Raw genomic sequence first — 17521 nt, 5'->3', positions numbered from 1 at the left:
AGCCTAGATTGAGTCCCACTCACACTCTAAGAAGCGGGTCCAGGTTTTTACTTATTTACGAGCAAATATTCAAATAACACCATGCATCTCAACTATTTATAATTCGATTCTTTTCCCTATACTTATACATAATAATAAGTTATAAGGGGTGTTATCCGACAATTTCTCAGTTCTACAGTCCCAGTCTTCTCCTTCTCCGCTGCGATGACGTACCGTAGTCCGATGGCAATGAGCACGAGATACCTCGTCGTCAATGGCGTCCCTCGGGCAGGCGAAGTCCCTCCCATCTCAACCTTCCTCGAATCCGTCTCCGGTAACCTCACCTCCCTAATCCCGAAGCAAAATAAACCAAAATTTTTCACTAATTTCGCTTCCTCAGGTGCGTACACCACGACTCGAACCGACGTTAACGCGACCCTCCTCCTCTTCTGGGACCGCCACCTCAGCCGCCTTTCCGACTCGGTCCGACTCCTCGCGGGTTCCCGGCCCGATCTGCTCGGACTGGTCCGGCCCCGAGCCGAGTTTTCGCCGGCCGTCGAGCCGTTGGTGAGCGTCTCCTTGCGGACCGGCCTGGAGCTGGCGCTCGCAAAGCGGCGGATGGCGGAGAGGGAGGACGAGTTGGCGATCACAACTCTGGTTCGAAGCCGCGAGGACGACGAGGAAGGCATCGATGTATACCTCCATTTAGGGTTCTACGTACCGCCGGTGTTCGGACTCGGTGGAGCACACTTGGCGGTGGCTGGACGCGGGAGGGATGTTGCTATGGCGAAGTATTCCGATTGGGCGCGGTGAGAGATTAGGGAATTTTTTAGTATTTTATATCTATTTTCTTCCTTCTTTTTATTGTTCCTTGATGATAGGATGAGGAAGGGTTTGGAAAAGATGAGGCCGCCTTTGGCGACGGAGCTCTTGTTGACGAATGATGGGGATCGGATTCTTGAAGGCAGTGTGACAAACTTCTTTGTTGTCTGTCGCAAGGCAAGTTGTGATCTCTCTCATTTCATCTTGTTATTGCTAATTATCTGTAATCATTTTGCTTATTTGTGCAGTTATTTGACTTGCAATCTTTAGGGTAGGTCTGGAACCAATTCTTCAGTGAATTCAGTTAATTTCATTTGGATGTGAACTCTGCTGTTTGGAAAATATTAAATTGAAATGAAATCTATCTAGTCTTGTTGTTTTAAACTAGGTAGGAATTCATTTCGTTATGTTCGTTTTCCCGATTTTACTCAAATGCTTCAATAAATGTAACTAAATACAAGTTAGTTTTGAGAATTGAAAAGGTTAACTTAAAGTGGCAAATGAATTTCATATAAATCCGACCTCAAATCATTGGATTTCAGTACATTTACTGAAATCCATCCAAACCCACTAAAATCAATTGAAATCCCATCACATAGCGATCCCAAACAACAAATTTGGAGAAATTGGAATTCTAAATCAATTGAATTTCACCGATTTGAAACAGGGTTGGTTCCTGCTTAATATTGATTCTTCTGAATTTGTTATTCTAGTTGATCTTGTCTAACTTCTATGTAATATATCAAATTTTCTTAAGTACATCTCTTGGATACTTAGTTTGATTGCCCCATCACAGATGATTAATCAAAGCAGAGATGAGCCTTCATCTGATCAACAGAAAAAGTGTATGCTTGAAGTGCAAACTGCTCCAATAAGTGATGGCGTCCTTCCAGGCGTTATACGTCAGCTGGTGATTGAGTAAATCCTTATGTTTTATGTTTTGTACATTGCCAAAAAAATTCAGTTGTGCATTGTATTTTGCTTAGCTCTTATTACTTATGTTATTCCAAACTTGTGCTAATCTAGGGTCTGCTCTAGTATTGGAATCCCACTTCGAGAGATTGCACCATCTTGGTCTGACCGTGAACATTGGGAAGAGGCATTTGTTACAAGTAGATACATACAATGCTTAATTTCTTTGATGATCTATTATTGCTCTTTTTTCCCCTTCACTTGTATGCACATTGTAGTTTCGAGAATTGAGACAAATAACTAGAGTAGGCAAATGCCGCGTTCTGGGTGGTATTAGTATGCCTACTTTTGCATTAGGAATATCAGCTTATCCATGTAGTGCTGATGAATTATACTCACCTTTTGCTGACACATGAAAGGTTTCATGACAGTATGTATGCTGACCGTGCTGACTACCCGCATGAAGCATGCTGAAGTGTTGTGCCAATATCTATCCGGCACATGCTGTGCATTGGCAAGTTACTTCCTGATTGGGGGAAATCTATATACACCACTTCTAGTTGAAAATCTTGCAGAAGATGTTACTTTTTTAGTAGATGTAATTGATGAAATGTTGAAAAATCTGCAAGTTGCTATTGATAGAACTTTCGTAGAGTAGAAGCAAGACTTATTGTTTTATTGTAATTAGCCTTTACTCTCTATGAAATAGGGTATCATGTCTGTTAGTTATATTTTCTTCCTTTGAGCTGCATTTCTATTGCAGGTAGCTTAAGGCTTGTTCAACATGTTGAGACCATTCAAGCTCCATCCTCATGTGAAGAGTTACACCTGCAAATGTGGAAGGAAGTATCGTGGATAATGATGAAATTTGAGGTACATATAATTCCTTGTGCTTTAAACTTTTGAGGGGGGCTGTAATTCATTATTGAAGTACTTCTTGCATGGAAAACAGGGTGCAGGACACGTAACCGCACAAATACAGGTTTGTCATTGTATTAGAAGTTATTTGGAAAGTCAGTGTTGTGACAACTTTTTAACTTGTTATCAAATAGCCTGTGTGTATTCTGGTGACATATCTAAACAGAGATCTCAATTAGCCTCTCAAAATTATCTCTTGGATTGATAAACAAAAGAAAACTGTGACTTAGAAAGCCTGATAGTGGTGTGGATTTTTAGGAGCATCCATGTATATGTGCACAAGAGAAAGCGGCTTCAGTCTTTTATGTGAATTGTAATATCGGAGATGGATTTTCATCCACTTCAAATTATTCATTATATTGACTAAGCTGTTTTTTTCTTCTTTTTTCTCTCTTTCAGAGGGAAGTAACTGAGAGAGCAAGATCCAGTGGATATGAGATAAGGGATGTTTGCTGAATCTGTTGATTCAGTCAAATCAAAGTTGTTTAGAAAAGGTAACTACTAGCATCAAATAACAAGATCATGTGTTCATGAGTATGTGGAAATATTTTGCTCGACCTAATTTATTGTTCCTGCATAGATTTGATATGTTTCAACCAAATAAATGGAGCATGCACCAACTCTTGAAAGTATGCTTACATCTTGTCATATTTCTCTGTGATTCTTTTAGCTCCATTTAGTCTACCATATCAGGACATGATGGTGCAACAACACAGAAGCGGGAATGATAGCCAAAAATCTTGTAAAGTAATTGATGGTTGGGAAGATGAGGTGCTATGCTTCCTTTTAAGTGAATTTATCAAGTGAAAATCCTCTTTTCATGTTGAATTCTGAGGAATTTTTATTGCCGCTGAGAATGTTAAATCTTATGTTTGCCTTTCATCTATGTCACTATCTCTCAATCTTTGAAACAAACTATTGTAGTCTTGCAACAAGTGTGAAACAATGCTTTTGCAAATACACTATTTTAATTGAATGGCAGTAGCTCTAGGCGCAAGTGCACAACCATACATGGGGATTTGAACTCATGATCTTTATCATAAATTAATAGGACCTAACAATTAGAGATTAAATCAATTTATGTTATTTGTTATATTTTCTCTTCGTTTTCTTTTTTTACTCCTCTCTAGTGCACCCAAATAGGAGAGATTTGCTACTTTTTTTTTTATCTCTAAGGCATTTGAATGTAGTTTAACTCCTAAATAAGTTAGTTACTCTCATTTTCTAAACTTGAATAAGGTAGCTTAAATCGGTTAAAAGATATTGTGTTTTATTGTAAACCGATTTATTAGTGTCATAATTATACTTGATGTGATATAAAAGAAATTTAATATTAATAAATTTAAGAGATATTTTATGTCAAATGACCTAAATATCCTCTATAGTGGATGTGAGGAGAGGAGAAAAAAGAAAGAGAGAGGAGAGAGAAATATTAAAAGGATAGTTAATTGAAGTGATATCTTTTTAAAAGCAAAATAGTAATTAGATTTTGTTGATAAATATAAAATAGTTGAAGGAATGGGAAGATGAGAGAGATAATTGGATTTAAGTAGTTATTTCTAAACTCATTTTACCTTAAACTGGTGTTTGGATACAAAAGTAGTTTAGGCCCCATTTGGCAAAACAGTAATTAGATTTTGTTGATACATATAAAATAGTTGAATGAATGGGAAGATGAGGGAGATAATTGGATTCAAGTAGGTCATTCCTAAACTTATTTTACCTTAAACTGGTGTTTGGATACAAAACTAGTTTAGGCCCCATTTGGCAAAACAGTAATTAGATTTTGTTGATACGTATAAAATAGTTGAATGAATGGGAAGATGAGGGAGATAATTGGATTTAAGTAGGTCATTCTTAAACTTATTTTACCTTAAACTGGTGTTTGGATACAAAACTAGTTTAGGTTTGTTCGTTGAAAAAATTGATCTTTTTCATTTTGAATCCATGAAATCCAGATAAATGAAAAACAAATCATCAAAAAACAAGAAAAAATAGAAAAAAAAGTATTTGGCAAAAGCAAATAAGGGGGTTTATCCGTGATAAACTCCCATTTATCCTAGAATTCAGTGCCAAACAGATAATAAATTGTTGGGATAAAAGAACCAGATAAACCCCATTTATCCGGTTAACTTTTTCCCAAGATCTTGTTGAGATAAAAAAAAGGTGTTACCCACTCTTTTATCCTAGATCTGAAAATGACCAATTTTCCTCTCTGAGTGGTAAAAAAATCACCTTCCCCCTTTCCCTTTCCTTTTTCCCCTCTCCCATTCTTCCCCTACCCATCTCCACCAAAGAAAGATCTGCAACACTGCAATTTATTGCTGGAAATGACTCCATGATTGAGTGGCAAGACGTGGTATCGAGTAGGTAGAAAGATCTTAGTACCCAATAGATGTTCACTATGATCTCTTCTTCCTTGCAGTTAAATTTGCCATCTTTATCGAATTTGTTGCCAAACTTCTCAAATTGGAATTTAGGTTGAAGCATAAAAGGCCTGATATGGTGGAAGCCTGGAAGGAAATTTCTTCATGCTGACTCTTAACTTGGGTAAAGTTGGAAGTTGGGTCTTGAAGCTTGGTTGAGGAATTTTTATATCAGACTGAGGCAATTGGTGTTCTTGAAGAAAACTAGATTGACTTAATGGGCCCAGGCAGGCATGAAAAAAGATGATATGCAATGATGCGCTTCTTCAAAAGCTAAAGGATTAACCAAATAGATAAAGTAGTAAACTTTGGTGCCTTGTGAATTCATTATTATGTACTTCTTTTCCTATGATACATTTGATTGCAAAAAAATGATTATTTGCTGGTAGAAGTTGGTGTAGGTAGTTGCATCTTTACAGTAACATGGTACTTGTCTTGGAAATTCCCTTAGTGGAGAAAGATAAAGTGATAAACTACGGTGGACTACCAACTGTGCCATTCTGGTTTAGAGTTCTTATGTTAGGTGGAGAATCTTGAAGAAATGGAAAGATTATGCTGTTTAAGAAGAAACTAGTAAAACTCATTTGTTTCTTTTATCTAAACAGTGATGCAGAATGATATACATTGCTGTTGTCTCATCAGTTTCAGATATTGATCAGACATTTGCAATTTGTAGGTATTCATGAAAAGGTAACTAGCATTGTAAGATTGTAGTTCAGTTATCTGCATGAGGTTTTAATTCTTACGCTGGTTCAAAGAATTATCTTGTTGTAGTTGTATACTTAAAGATACTTATTGTTTATGGAAGCTAAGCTTCTCAACCGCCAATTGGTCTTTGGGTTGCAATTTCACTGAATGGCCTATGGTTTCCTGAAATTTGCGAGGAATTTACACCTGTTATTCAATGGATGGTAAATCCAGTCATAAAATTTACTTAATCTTGTTGTGGTTCTTATTTGCTTGTACGTGTGATCCATCAGTCACCCTTTTACTTGTCCAATATTGCTATTAAGCTCTCTGTGCTAAAGTGGTGGATTCTGTCCGTATGATTGTATCCATGATGCTTTCTCTAGGATGGAATGATTACAAATTCAGCATATGAGATGCCAAAATGTAGAAGGATGATACATGCATGTATACTTTTGCTAGACCAACAATTTTGGTATGAATTAGTTAAGTCTTTGGAATCAATGATTCAAAAATGGAGAAGAGCTATACTTAAGAAAATGTATTTAGCATGACAATTAATGTTTTCTCTAACCTAAAGAACTTTTTTGGTGTCATGACCTGCTTTGGTGTTTCTCTTCACTTCTGTCTATGTTTTCTTCATTTAGACGTTCTTAGGAAATATAGATATATTCTCAAAAATTCAAACCTGAAATCATTAAGCTTTTCCTTGGTCTAGTCTATTTGTACCAGAGAATCTTGAGGCCTCTTGAACAACTTAGCTCTCGACTTCTCTTACCTCCAAACCATTGTCAATACAAATTATTTGCCGTTCCTTTCTTGTTGAATCTTTAGCTTCCATTACCATCTCTTGCAAAATTTTACCTAGTTGCAGAAACTTTATCTCTGCAGCTTTACTTCCAAGAAAAACATGATTGCCATAAATGTGATGCATATTTAGCCTCTTTTCATATCTTTTAGATACTCTATACTAACATAATTTAAGTTTTTATATGGTAACAGGAGGAAAATAATCAAATATAACAAGCAAGACTCGTAGGGGACGTTTCTTGTAGAGATGCAATGTCATGCATGTCTACTACCCTGCTGACAACCTTCATAGCTACTGATCATGCTGAAGCTCAATCTGTGAAACCAGGGGCTAGGAGAAAAATCAGGGAGAAGCTTGATAGACATTCGAGAGAAGGCAGGAGTGTCAAAAGAGAAGATAGATTTAAGTCCTGAGATCAAGGATAAGTCAGTTCCTTTGGACAACTTGATACTCCCTTTGGTTGAGGCATCTAAATTTAGTGTTCATTTCAGCTCTTCTAGCTTCCTTTGATTTAATAGCAGTTTCTGCTAGCGTATACATAAGATATGTTAAAACTTTGAAACTATGATGGTTTCATTGGTTTATACTTCATGCTGGTGAGATTCTATGAATTATGGGAAGAATATATTTCGGTTGTATGCCTGAAGCATTGCATGCAGCAGACTCATTGTGATTTCAATTTCACTGATTGCCCTTCTGATGCCTACTCTGTCATTTTTCAAACAAGATCCAAACTATTTCGAATTACTATGATCCATATGCATTCATTTTATGTTTGGATTCCTTCTGCTTGCCTTCCCATAAACGATAAAATTCTTTTCAAACAAGATCGTTGTGGATCTTTATTCCCGTAGTGGATTAGTCTTTCTTCTATCTAAAATTCTTAGTCGTAATTCAATTTATAATGCTATTTATGATAATATTTATATTCTGTAAATTATAGTAAGTTAAGTCGTAAAGAAATAATTATCCAAGAATTGTAGAAATAATCATGAGAGAATAATATGACATTTGTATAATAAACTTACAATTTATATTTCATTTATAAACTTATTTTTCATATTTCTCAAAATAAAATTATTTACATTAAACTTAAAAAGGACAATACCCTTATCTCAACTATTACAATTAAACATTATTCTTATTCCATATTTTTATTCAGACTTATCCCAGTTTTTCAACCAAAAACTAAAAAATCAATTCAGATAATATTTTTTTATCCCAGATAAAAATTTGGATACCGATACCAATAACGAATTACTATCTACGGTATACTATACATAATTAATTAGTAAAATAATTAAAAGTGACCCAAACCCGAAAACCTGTCAACCCGACCCATTAACAATTTAACTTCACTAACCCTACTTATATGGCCACAAGTCCATGACCGTCTCCATCTCTCCTTTCACTCCCTCTTCATGTAGCCGCCTCCACACTTAAACCCTACCCCTCTCCATCTCTCTCCCTCATTCTCTCCGACGACACGCCAACTCTCTTTCTTCAGTCTTCACCCGCCGGACGCCGCCTCCGTCTCATTCCGGCTAAGGAGTGGGTGTCCAATTAGTGTGACTCCCCTTGAGAAGGGCATGCATTTGCCTACAAACAATTTCATTTTGGTTAACGATCCTGTCTATTTTTGTGTTCTTTGTAGATTCTGTTTTGGGAATACGTTCAATAATAGTATGATACATTTCATCCACGGTTCTTATTCTTACCATTCTCTACAGCCCCAGGTATGTTATGTTTGGGTTCTTTCATCTGTTTTCATTCTAATGGAGATTAAATTGTTATCTGGTTTATCTATATTACATCCTCTTTGGTCATTTTTTCCAGGATAAGCCTTTGTAGACATGGGACAAGGAAGGTTAGTAGTTCTTGCCTTTGTATTCCTATTATGTTTCTCAAGGATTATGCTTTTAGATTAGTTGTATTGCATTAAGATTTGATCCATACCCGATTTGTATTCGTATTCGTTTAAGATCTGATTCATATCTGATATGTATCCATTAAAATCAACGTATCCGTTTAGTTAGGATATGGTTTTAATTTTTACTATTCATCCAACATACCTATCCAAATTTGTATCTGAACAAAAAAATGGATCCACATGTTGATTAGAGCACTATTTGATCCGTATCTGGTCCATTTTCTCCCTTATGGATAGTACTATATAGTATGGATCTGGATCCCGATCATGTTCCTAATTCGATGTGCTCCATTAAAGCAATGCAATAGCTATTGATGTTTTGAAGCAAGAAATGCATTATCTTCATTGTTTCATTTGATTATAAAAAGATAGAATTAGATGATTACTAAGTTGTAGGAAGTTTTGAGATCTAAAAGCTGGTGGTGTGTTCTTTTGATTTTTTATATTTTTCTTCAAGTTATAATTTTTGGAGATTACCATCGTTAGTGAGCATCGCTAACAAGAATTTAGCTTGCATAGTGACTTCACTGCATATGCTTATGGACGGTCCGGTGCTGATTTGACTCTGAGACATCAGCACCAAACATAAACATAAGCTAAATATATTGGATGCTATTGTTTGATAGTCCTCAAAACCTCAAGTTTGAGGGCTTATACATGGTGTTTTACATTGGAAATTTCGAGTATTCTTGGAATCCAATGGTGCAATATGATTATTCACATGTAAGTTGTGATGCTGTTAGGGGCATTTGCATAAAAAAAGCCTTTTATTTTTCTGCATCTCTCGTATAAATTGCACACATTTCATTATAAAGAAGTGTGCATTTAGTAGAAAAAATGAATGTATTCAGTTTCAATAGCCCAACCTTACAATTACTAGAACATAAGGGTCTTTTTTCTGCAACATAGCCTGATGTTGTTATGCATTATCATTATAGAAACCATAGATCAATGGATGTTTCTTTATAGGAATTGTTTACTTATGGTGAAACTTGGGATTTAGAACTTGGTGTGTTTAAATATTGATGGTTATGTTTAAAAAAATTGTTCAAGTTTTTGCTTGAAAATTTGGATTATTAGCTCAGATCTATAAAGTATACTTTCATAGCTATGGCTCTAGCTTGCTTCACTTGCATATATGCTTATGGACGGTCTGATGCTGATTTGACTCTGAGACATCAGCACCTAACATATACATAAGCTAAATATATCAGATGCTATTGTTTGATAGTCCTCAAAAACCTAAAGTTTGAGGGCTATACTTGGTGTCTTATATTTGAAATTCCTTGTATTCTTGGAATCTAGTGGTACACTATGATTATTCGCACTTAAGTCATGCTGTTATGCGTTGTCATTATAGAACTATAGATGAACGAATGTTTCTTTATAGGAATTGATACTAGTTCTGGTGAAACTTGAGATTTAGAACTTGGTCTGTTTAAACATTCACGGTTATGTTTAAAAACATTGGTCAAGTTTTGTCTTGAAGATTTGGATTATTAGCTCAGATCTATAGAAAAAGTTTGCTTTTATAGCTATGGCTCCAGCTTGCTTCACTTGCATATATGCTTATGGACGGTCCGATGCTGATTTGACTCTGAGACATCAGCACCTAACATAAACATAAGCTAAATATATCAGATGCTATTGCTTGATAGTCCTCAAAACCTCAAGTTTAAGGGCTATACTTGGTGTCTTACATTGGAAATTCTGTGCATTCTTGGAATCCAATGGTACACTATGATTATTCACACTTAAGTTGAGATGCTGTTATGCATTATCATTACAGAACTATAGATGAACGAATGGTTCTTTATAGGAATTGATACTAGTTCTGGTGAAACTTGAGATTTAGAACTTGGTCTGTTTAAACATTCACGGTTATGTTTAAAACATTGGTCAAGTTTTTTCTTGAAGATTTGTATTATTAGCTCAGATCTATAGAAAAAGTTTGCTTTTATAGCTATGGCTCTAGCTTGCTTCACTTGCATATATGCTTATGGACGGTCCGATGCTGATTTGACTCTGCGACATCAGCACGTAACATAAACATAAGCTAAATATATCAGATGCTATTGCTTGATAGTCCTCAAAACCTCAAGTTTAAGGGCTATACTTGGTGTCTTACATTGGAAATTCTGTGCATTCATGGAATCCAATGGTACACTATGATTATTCACACTTAAGTAGAGATGCTGTTATGCATTATCATTACAGAACTATAGATGAACAAATGTTCCTTTATGGGAATTGGTACTAATTCTGGTGAAACTTGAGATTTAGAACTTGGTGTGTTTAAAAATTGATGGTTATGTTCAAACATTGTTCAAGCTTTTTTCTTGAAGATTTGGATTATTAACTCAGACTTATAGAAAAAGTTTGCTTTCATAGCTATGGCTCTAGCTTGCTTCACTTGCATATATGCTTATGGACGGTCCGATGCTGATTTGACTCTGCGACATCAGCACCTAACATAAACATAAGCTAAATATATCAGATGCTATTGTTTGATAATCCTCAAAACCTCAAGTTTGAGGGCTATACTTGGCGTCTTACATTGGAAATTCCTAGTATTCTTGAAATCCAATGGTCGTGATGCTGTTATGCATTATAGAAATCATAGATGAATGAATGTTTCTTATAAGAATTGATTAGTTCTGGTGAAACTTGAGATTTAGAACTTGGTGAGTTTAAGCATTACATTGATTTAAGTCTTTTCTTGAAGATTTGGATTATTAACTCATACCATATTATAGAACTTCTTTACTCAAATCTGAGTCCAGATTTACTTGGTGCTTATATATATATATATCAAAGTTTCCATTTCTTTTTAACTAGCATTTCAATATTTTTTTGGCTAGATGGATGGTGTAGCATATCTTTACGGAGAAATAGTGGTTCCATTTCCTGGCTATGGTATTATTTGTTAAAATCTTTGTAACATTTCAAAAATTCATGACAAGACAGACACATATATAAGAGCTGCTCGTATGCTGAAGAGGTGGGCTGACAAATCATACGAGAAAAAGTCACCTTGATAAGGAGTGGAAGAAGCCCTTCCCTGGCTCTCTCCTCCTAGAGAAAATGTGAGTAGCAAAAAAGTCATGCTTTATTCTTTTGGAATCAAGAATTAATGCACTGCAAATTATTTGCAGAGGATTAAGAGGAAGTAGCCCAATTCTGCCACTGGAAATCGCTGTCGAGACTAATTGATCAAGAATGGGAAGAAAATTGTTACTTATGTACCAAACAATGGTTGCTTAAACTACATGAGGAAAATGTATAGCGATATAGCAAAAATAAGTCTTTTTGCGCACTTGTGTATAAATTGTACTTATTTTATTATAAAATGTGTGTATTTAGTATAAATATGAGCTCTTTCAGTTTCAAAAGAATGCCCTGTTATTGTCTAATGGAGATAATATGTTATTTACGAGATGGAAGTATTGATTGCTGGATTTGGATATATTCCCGATCATTTTGTTCACAGGAAATATGTAAGAAAAAGAGAACTTTGAATCATTTTTCTTCCAACAAAATTGATTTGGTATTTTTTAGGGCACAATAGTAAGTGTGATGGAGGAGTAGAATTTCATGAAGATTAAGAATTATTATGAAGCATGATATTGTATGAAAATGCCGGAGAAGAGGTTTTTTTTTTTTTTTTTTTGACATTTAATAAAAAAAAACTAGATAATTACATTATTTAAAAAAAGCACAAAAAATATTCTTACATATTTCGGCGTCTCGATACAGAGTGGTTTGCCTTCCAAAACAGCATACCTCCCCCCCAAAAAGAGAGACACCCAAAATATTTTCCAACCCCCCTATCACATTATCTCTCTTTTATTTTTATTTTATGTTTTAGTTCCCATTCAATTTTTTCTTTTCCTTTTTGGGTCGACGAAAGCACGTTGCACAGGTAGAACACAATGTGGCCAATGAAAACTTATCGAAGATAAATGACTAAATACAAACTCTAAAAAAGATTTGAAGAAAGGACTCCATCTCTACAACGTAGACAGTGGCCCATCCACATGCACCCACTTGAAACACCCACCAATACCAACGTTATTACTTCCTCCAAACACTCCCCCATTTCCACATTATCCATCCATTCTTCCTCCCCTCCCTCCTCTCCAAAACCGGAACACGATTTTTCCACCACGATGCTCCACCAACCGCCACCCAACTCCACCTCCTTCCCTTCCTTAAACCAACTCCTTCCTTCCTCCAAATCCTTCGACCATCCCATCTCCATTCCCAGCCCCAACCTTCACCACCGTCTCAAACTCATCCGATCCCAATCCACCACCACCATTAGCGATTCCACCGCCTCCTCCTCCTCCTCTTCCTCCGACGCCGCTCTCCTTCTCCTCCTCCGCCAAGGAAAGACCGACGAAGCCTACGAGCTCTTCTTCCACTCTACTCACCTCCCAAGCGCTACTTGTCTTAGCCGCCTCCTCGCCCAGCTCTCCTACCAGAAGCAATCCGCTTCGTCACTTTCCCGCGCCCAATCCCTCGTCCGCCGCCTCCGCGACGCTGGCGAGCTCCGCCGCCTCGACGCCAACTCCCTCGGCCTCCTCGCCTCAGCTGCCGCCCGCTCCGGCGCCGCAGCCTACGCCGCCTCCGTCATCCGCGCCATGCTCCGGTCAGGTTACCTTCCCCACGTCAAGGCCTGGAGCTCCGCCGTCAGCCGCCTCTCCACTTCGGAAGACTCCTCTCCCTCCGGCGCAGCCGAGGCCCTTCGCCTCTTCGACGCCGTCGTCCGTCGCGTCCGCCGTGTCGGCCCGGGCCCACTCGCCGCCGACGCGAGGCCCGACACCGCCGCCTTCAACGCTGCCCTCAACGCCGCCGCTAACCTTGGGGACGTAAAGAAATTCGCCCAACTGTTCGACGAAATGTGCGAGTTCCAAGCTAAGCCGGACGCCTTAACCTACAACGTCGTGATCAAGATGTGCGCGAGAGTTGGGAGAAGAGACCTCATGCTCCTGGCCTTGGAGCAAATCATACACAAAGGACTCGTCCCCTGTATCACTACCTTCCATTCCTTAGTAGCCGCCTACGTCGGCTTCGACGATTTGGAAACCGCCGAGAAATTAGTACAAGCCATGCGCGAAGGCCGCACCGACCTCTGTTTACTATTAAAAGAAACAAAATTGAAGGACGGTGGAATCGAAGAAGAAGAAGAAGCTCATAGCCTTCTCAAAAGAATAGTAGAGAGGTCAGAGGATTACCATAAGGAGACGCCATTGCTGCCAAAGACGTATGTTCCTGACTCGAGAGTCTACACCACCCTCATGAAAGGGTACATGAAGCAAGGACGCATCGACGACGTCGTCCGCACGATACGCGCGATGCAGCAAGAGCCCGACCCGGCGAGCCACCCCGACCACGTCACCTTCACCACGGTGATCACCGCCCTAGTCAAGTCCGGCGCGATTTCTCGTGCGCACAAGGTGCTCGACGAAATGGCGCGGGCCGGCGTGCCCCCGAACCGGGTCACCTACAACGTGCTTCTCAAGGGCTACTGCGAGCAGCTGCAGCTCGATAAGGCGAAGGAGCTGCTGCACGAGATGACGGGGGAGGTCGGCATCGAGCCCAACGTTGTATCTTACAACATTCTCATCAACGGTTGCATCCTCGTCGACGACAGCGCGGGTGCGCTGGCGTACTTCAACGAGATGCGGGAGCGCGGCATCGCGCCGTCCAAGGTCAGCTACACGACGCTGATGAAGGCGTTCGCGCTCTCCGGGCAGCCGAAGCTCGCCCACAAGGTGTTCGACGAAATGGAGAAGGACCCAAGAGTTAAAGTAGACAGAATTGCTTGGAACATGTTAGTAGAAGGGTACTGCAGACTCGGTTTCATAGAGGAAGCCAAGAAGATCATAGAGCAGATGAAGGAGAGCGGCTTCGAACCCGACGTCGCAACGTACTGTAGCCTTGCGAACGGAATAGCTCTGGCCCGGAAGCCAGGAGAGGCGCTTCTGCTATGGAACGAGGTGAAGGAGAGGTGCGAGGCCACGCCGCCGCTGAAGCCGGACGAGGGTTTGCTGGATGCATTGGCCGACGTCTGCGTGCGGGCCGCATTCTTCAAGAAGGCGTTGGAAATCGTGGCGTGCATGGAGGAGAACGGGATCCCGCCGAACAAGACCAAGTACAAGAAGATCTACATCGAGATGCACTCGAGGATGTTCACGAGCAAGCACGCGTCGCAGGCGAGGCAGGATAGGAGGAAGGACAGGAAAAGGGCGGCGGAGGCTTTCAAGTTCTGGCTGGGGTTGCCCAACTCGTACTACGGGAGTGAGTGGAGACTTGAGCCCATTGTTTCAGATGAGTCGGATGACGACGGACTTGGCTAGTTGCCTAGTTCCACCTGTTGATGTTATCTATTTATTCGCATACAATTCATGCAACCCTTCGATACGTAGATCTTTCTCAGGCATGAGAAATTGGCAATGTCTTTGTCGTCGAATATACACAATATTTGCAATTAAAAATTCAGTTGATTTCGTTTTATTTTAAAATAATAAGCAATGATTTTTTAAAAGCCAGATATGCCTATACTGTATATTCAATTTCATTTATCCACTAAAGGGAAGCAATTGATACAATGAAGAAGCATGCAAATTAACTTCACATTAACATAATCTAAACATAGGATTATCAATCTAAGCCGTTGAAAACATGCAGACAATAACAATGTCCCAATTTGAAAGCCATAACGAAAAATATATAACTGTCAGACAGCTGAAATGAAGATAGCAGGATTTACAAGTCATTATTACATCAGAACTTTAAAGGAAGAAAACATCCTCTTAGAACTCTCTCCTCAAGGGGAGATGAGAAATATGATCATATGAAGGTAACTAACTGAACAATGAAACATGATGTCTTGGTATATACAAAGAGAAAGTGCAATAACCAGAACATGTGCCATGTGATCAGACCCATCTGGAACAACAGGAGTAAGCATAACCAGCACTATTTCATATTAATTTTGGCTTTATAAATTCATCCTATAAGTCGAGAGACTCCTTGGTGACTGTAAGATTGCCTACCAGTTACTGCACCAGTTCAAAAACAATTATCAGAAGGATATAAATCTTTCTTGCACTACAACTACTTAATCACTAACAACAGAAACAGTCTCAAGGAAGCAGGAAAAAAAAAATACTGGATAAGCATATTCAGGAGAAACAACAACATAAGAAAAATCTCTGCAAAATCAAGAATGTAGAACGTTGACAAGTTTCACAATCTTAAAGTGCTCCCAACAAATTTTAGCGCCCTTCATTATCCAAATTTTGATACCTACTTCTGAAGTTGTCTTTGCGAAAACTGAAGGATTCCAAACACGAAGCTTCTTATTCTTTTTTCACTTCAAGTCAATTTTCTATCTAGAAAAGAGGCTTCCTGACTAATATCCTTTGTGCAGGTAAATTAACCTCTCGCCTTTATGTCACACTAAATTTCATTTTCTTTGTTCCTTCAAGTAATAATATCCTTTGGGCAAGTAACATAACCTCTAACCATCATGTAAAGTTAAATGTTCTTTTCTTTGTTCCTTCAGCAATCCCAAGTTGATAAAAGCTAGTCATATTAACTTGATTCAGTAAAGTAGCATAAATCATTGGATATAGATTAGGATGTTGACTTCTTTCCGATGTGCACTCCAGCTTTTCTATATCTCTTAAGATTCAAGATGAGTCAAGCAGTCAACTATAATATCATTCGACCACAAGTGCATACTTAATCTAGGAAAAGCCAGATATGCAAAGGCCAACAAAGTGAAATATTACCTGAAGGATAAAGTTTCTAGCAGAAATAAGCAGCAGTGGTTCAGTTTGGGAGATCACCATTATGGAACTGGCAAAAGTTAAAAAGAATGAAGATTGGCATAGTAGAAGAGGAATATAAATATTCACTTGAAGCTAGATATTCACATTATACAAGAGATGAAAAGTTAGTAACAATGTTATCCTTACAAATTCCTTCAAATCTTGTGCAACTACCAGTAGATGGAGTGCATAACTATCATTTTCTAAAGCATGGAAATCTTTAGCAGTAGCAGTGAAATTGTGAAACTTTCACGGTTCAAACAGTGAAGAAATTTATTTAGAATGATTGGTTTCTAAACTGATATCTTTTCCATATTGCACAGCTATGATTAAACAAATGGTTGATACATGATTTACGACACACTAGACCAGAATTGGGGCACAACAAAGCCATGTCAACAAGTGGATTGTCAATATGATACCAGAAGAGGCACTTTAGAGAGAACTAGTATGATACATCCGTGCAATGCAGTGCAAATATAGGCGATGCTGTCAGTGCCACACTGCATGACATGGATGAGACACTACATGGAGACCATAAAACCTTCAAAAGACAATAGAAGATAGGTCAATCCCTTTCTGATTTAAAAGATATGCTGAATTAAGTCAATGTCAGTTGTAATTAAGTCTGAAACTGGATACTTTTCAGTGGATTTGATGTTTGATGAATTGTGAGTCCTCATTCCTTAATGCGGTCTTAGGGTCAGGTTTGGATTGACAAAGACATAACTGCAAGTTTAATCTTATGTTGGTTCCTGCTTGGTCCAGGTAGGGCTATAGAACAATTTGGAAATTGCCTTCTTGGTCCAGGTTTAGACTTCAGATTGACATGCTCTCTTACCTGTACACACCGTAACTACTTATAATTGACATCTTAATCTAATAAGAAAGAGAGATGAGAAAATTGTCCCAACTATCTTAACTATGTTATTTCAGGATGGGCATTATCATCTGATTCATCTCATAAGATGCAAACCCAATTATCAAATAGTTCATATTGCAATAGTGCAACCCAAAGCAATACTGCAACATCAACCATGCCTCGGTACACAGCAGCAAGAAAAAAAATCACTCTAAATTACCTGAGATTGTATATAGTTCATGCCATGAGTGTAAGGTCCTTGTTGATTCATCTGAAATATTTAATAGAAAACATTCAGATCCCAAGATAATAAAGTATATCATTAAGTGTAAA

General features: G+C 38.3%; 2 protein-coding genes and 1 long non-coding RNA gene across 6 annotated transcripts; all 3 read left to right on the top strand.

Moving 5' to 3' along the window:
- Positions 1 to 162: 162 nt before the first annotated feature.
- On the top strand, positions 163 to 7275 carry LOC140776413 (uncharacterized). 4 transcript variants are annotated; one of them, XR_012106882.1, is made up of 10 exons: positions 163 to 313; positions 380 to 788; positions 861 to 978; positions 1598 to 1719; positions 1828 to 1913; positions 2477 to 2586; positions 2666 to 2695; positions 3031 to 3125; positions 3302 to 3402; positions 6747 to 7275. XR_012106882.1 is itself a non-coding variant. In XM_073120121.1 (9 exons), exons 1-8 carry the CDS (start codon positions 205 to 207, stop codon positions 3085 to 3087), a joined length of 1041 nt encoding a protein of 346 aa, XP_072976222.1. In that variant the 5' UTR covers positions 163 to 204; the 3' UTR covers positions 3088 to 3125; positions 6747 to 7274. The 4 variants fall into 4 exon arrangements, 1 of the variants encoding a protein (XP_072976222.1); XM_073120121.1 differs by lacking the exon at positions 3302 to 3402 and having other exon boundaries at positions 6747 to 7274; XR_012106883.1 differs by lacking the exons at positions 3031 to 3125; positions 3302 to 3402; positions 6747 to 7275 and adding an exon at positions 2145 to 2227.
- Positions 7276 to 7951: 676 nt separating this feature from the next.
- On the top strand, positions 7952 to 11854 carry LOC140776429 (uncharacterized). The gene is made up of 5 exons (XR_012106887.1): positions 7952 to 8106; positions 8210 to 8291; positions 8392 to 8422; positions 11453 to 11571; positions 11641 to 11854. It is a non-coding gene; the product is annotated as an uncharacterized lncRNA (long non-coding RNA).
- Positions 11855 to 12316: 462 nt separating this feature from the next.
- On the top strand, positions 12317 to 15550 carry LOC140775492 (pentatricopeptide repeat-containing protein At3g09650, chloroplastic). The gene has a single exon (XM_073118828.1). The coding sequence runs from the start codon at positions 12523 to 12525 to the stop codon at positions 14845 to 14847; it is 2325 nt and encodes a 774-aa protein (XP_072974929.1). The 5' UTR covers positions 12317 to 12522; the 3' UTR covers positions 14848 to 15550.
- Positions 15551 to 17521: the final 1971 nt, after the last annotated feature.

This window comes from Typha angustifolia, chromosome 14 (genome assembly GCF_048772165.1).
Source record: "Typha angustifolia cultivar Huaian chromosome 14, ASM4877216v1, whole genome shotgun sequence".
Taxonomy (NCBI): domain Eukaryota; kingdom Viridiplantae; phylum Streptophyta; class Magnoliopsida; order Poales; family Typhaceae; genus Typha; species Typha angustifolia.
This window is presented reverse-complemented; position numbering and strand designations above follow the sequence as displayed.

Excerpts from the sequence above, each read along its gene's own strand:
- LOC140776413 (XM_073120121.1), top strand. The coding sequence starts at position 205 with ATGACGTACCGTAGTCCGATGGCAATGAGCACGAGATACCTCGTCGTC. Across the intron at positions 979-1,597 it reads TCTTTGTTGTCTGTCGCAAG|ATGATTAATCAAAGCAGAGA; the intron begins GCAAGTTGTGAT and ends GCCCCATCACAG. Across the intron at positions 1,914-2,476 it reads GGAAGAGGCATTTGTTACAA|GTAGCTTAAGGCTTGTTCAA; the intron begins GTAGATACATAC and ends TTTCTATTGCAG.
- LOC140775492 (XM_073118828.1), top strand. The coding sequence starts at position 12,523 with ATGCACCCACTTGAAACACCCACCAATACCAACGTTATTACTTCCTCC.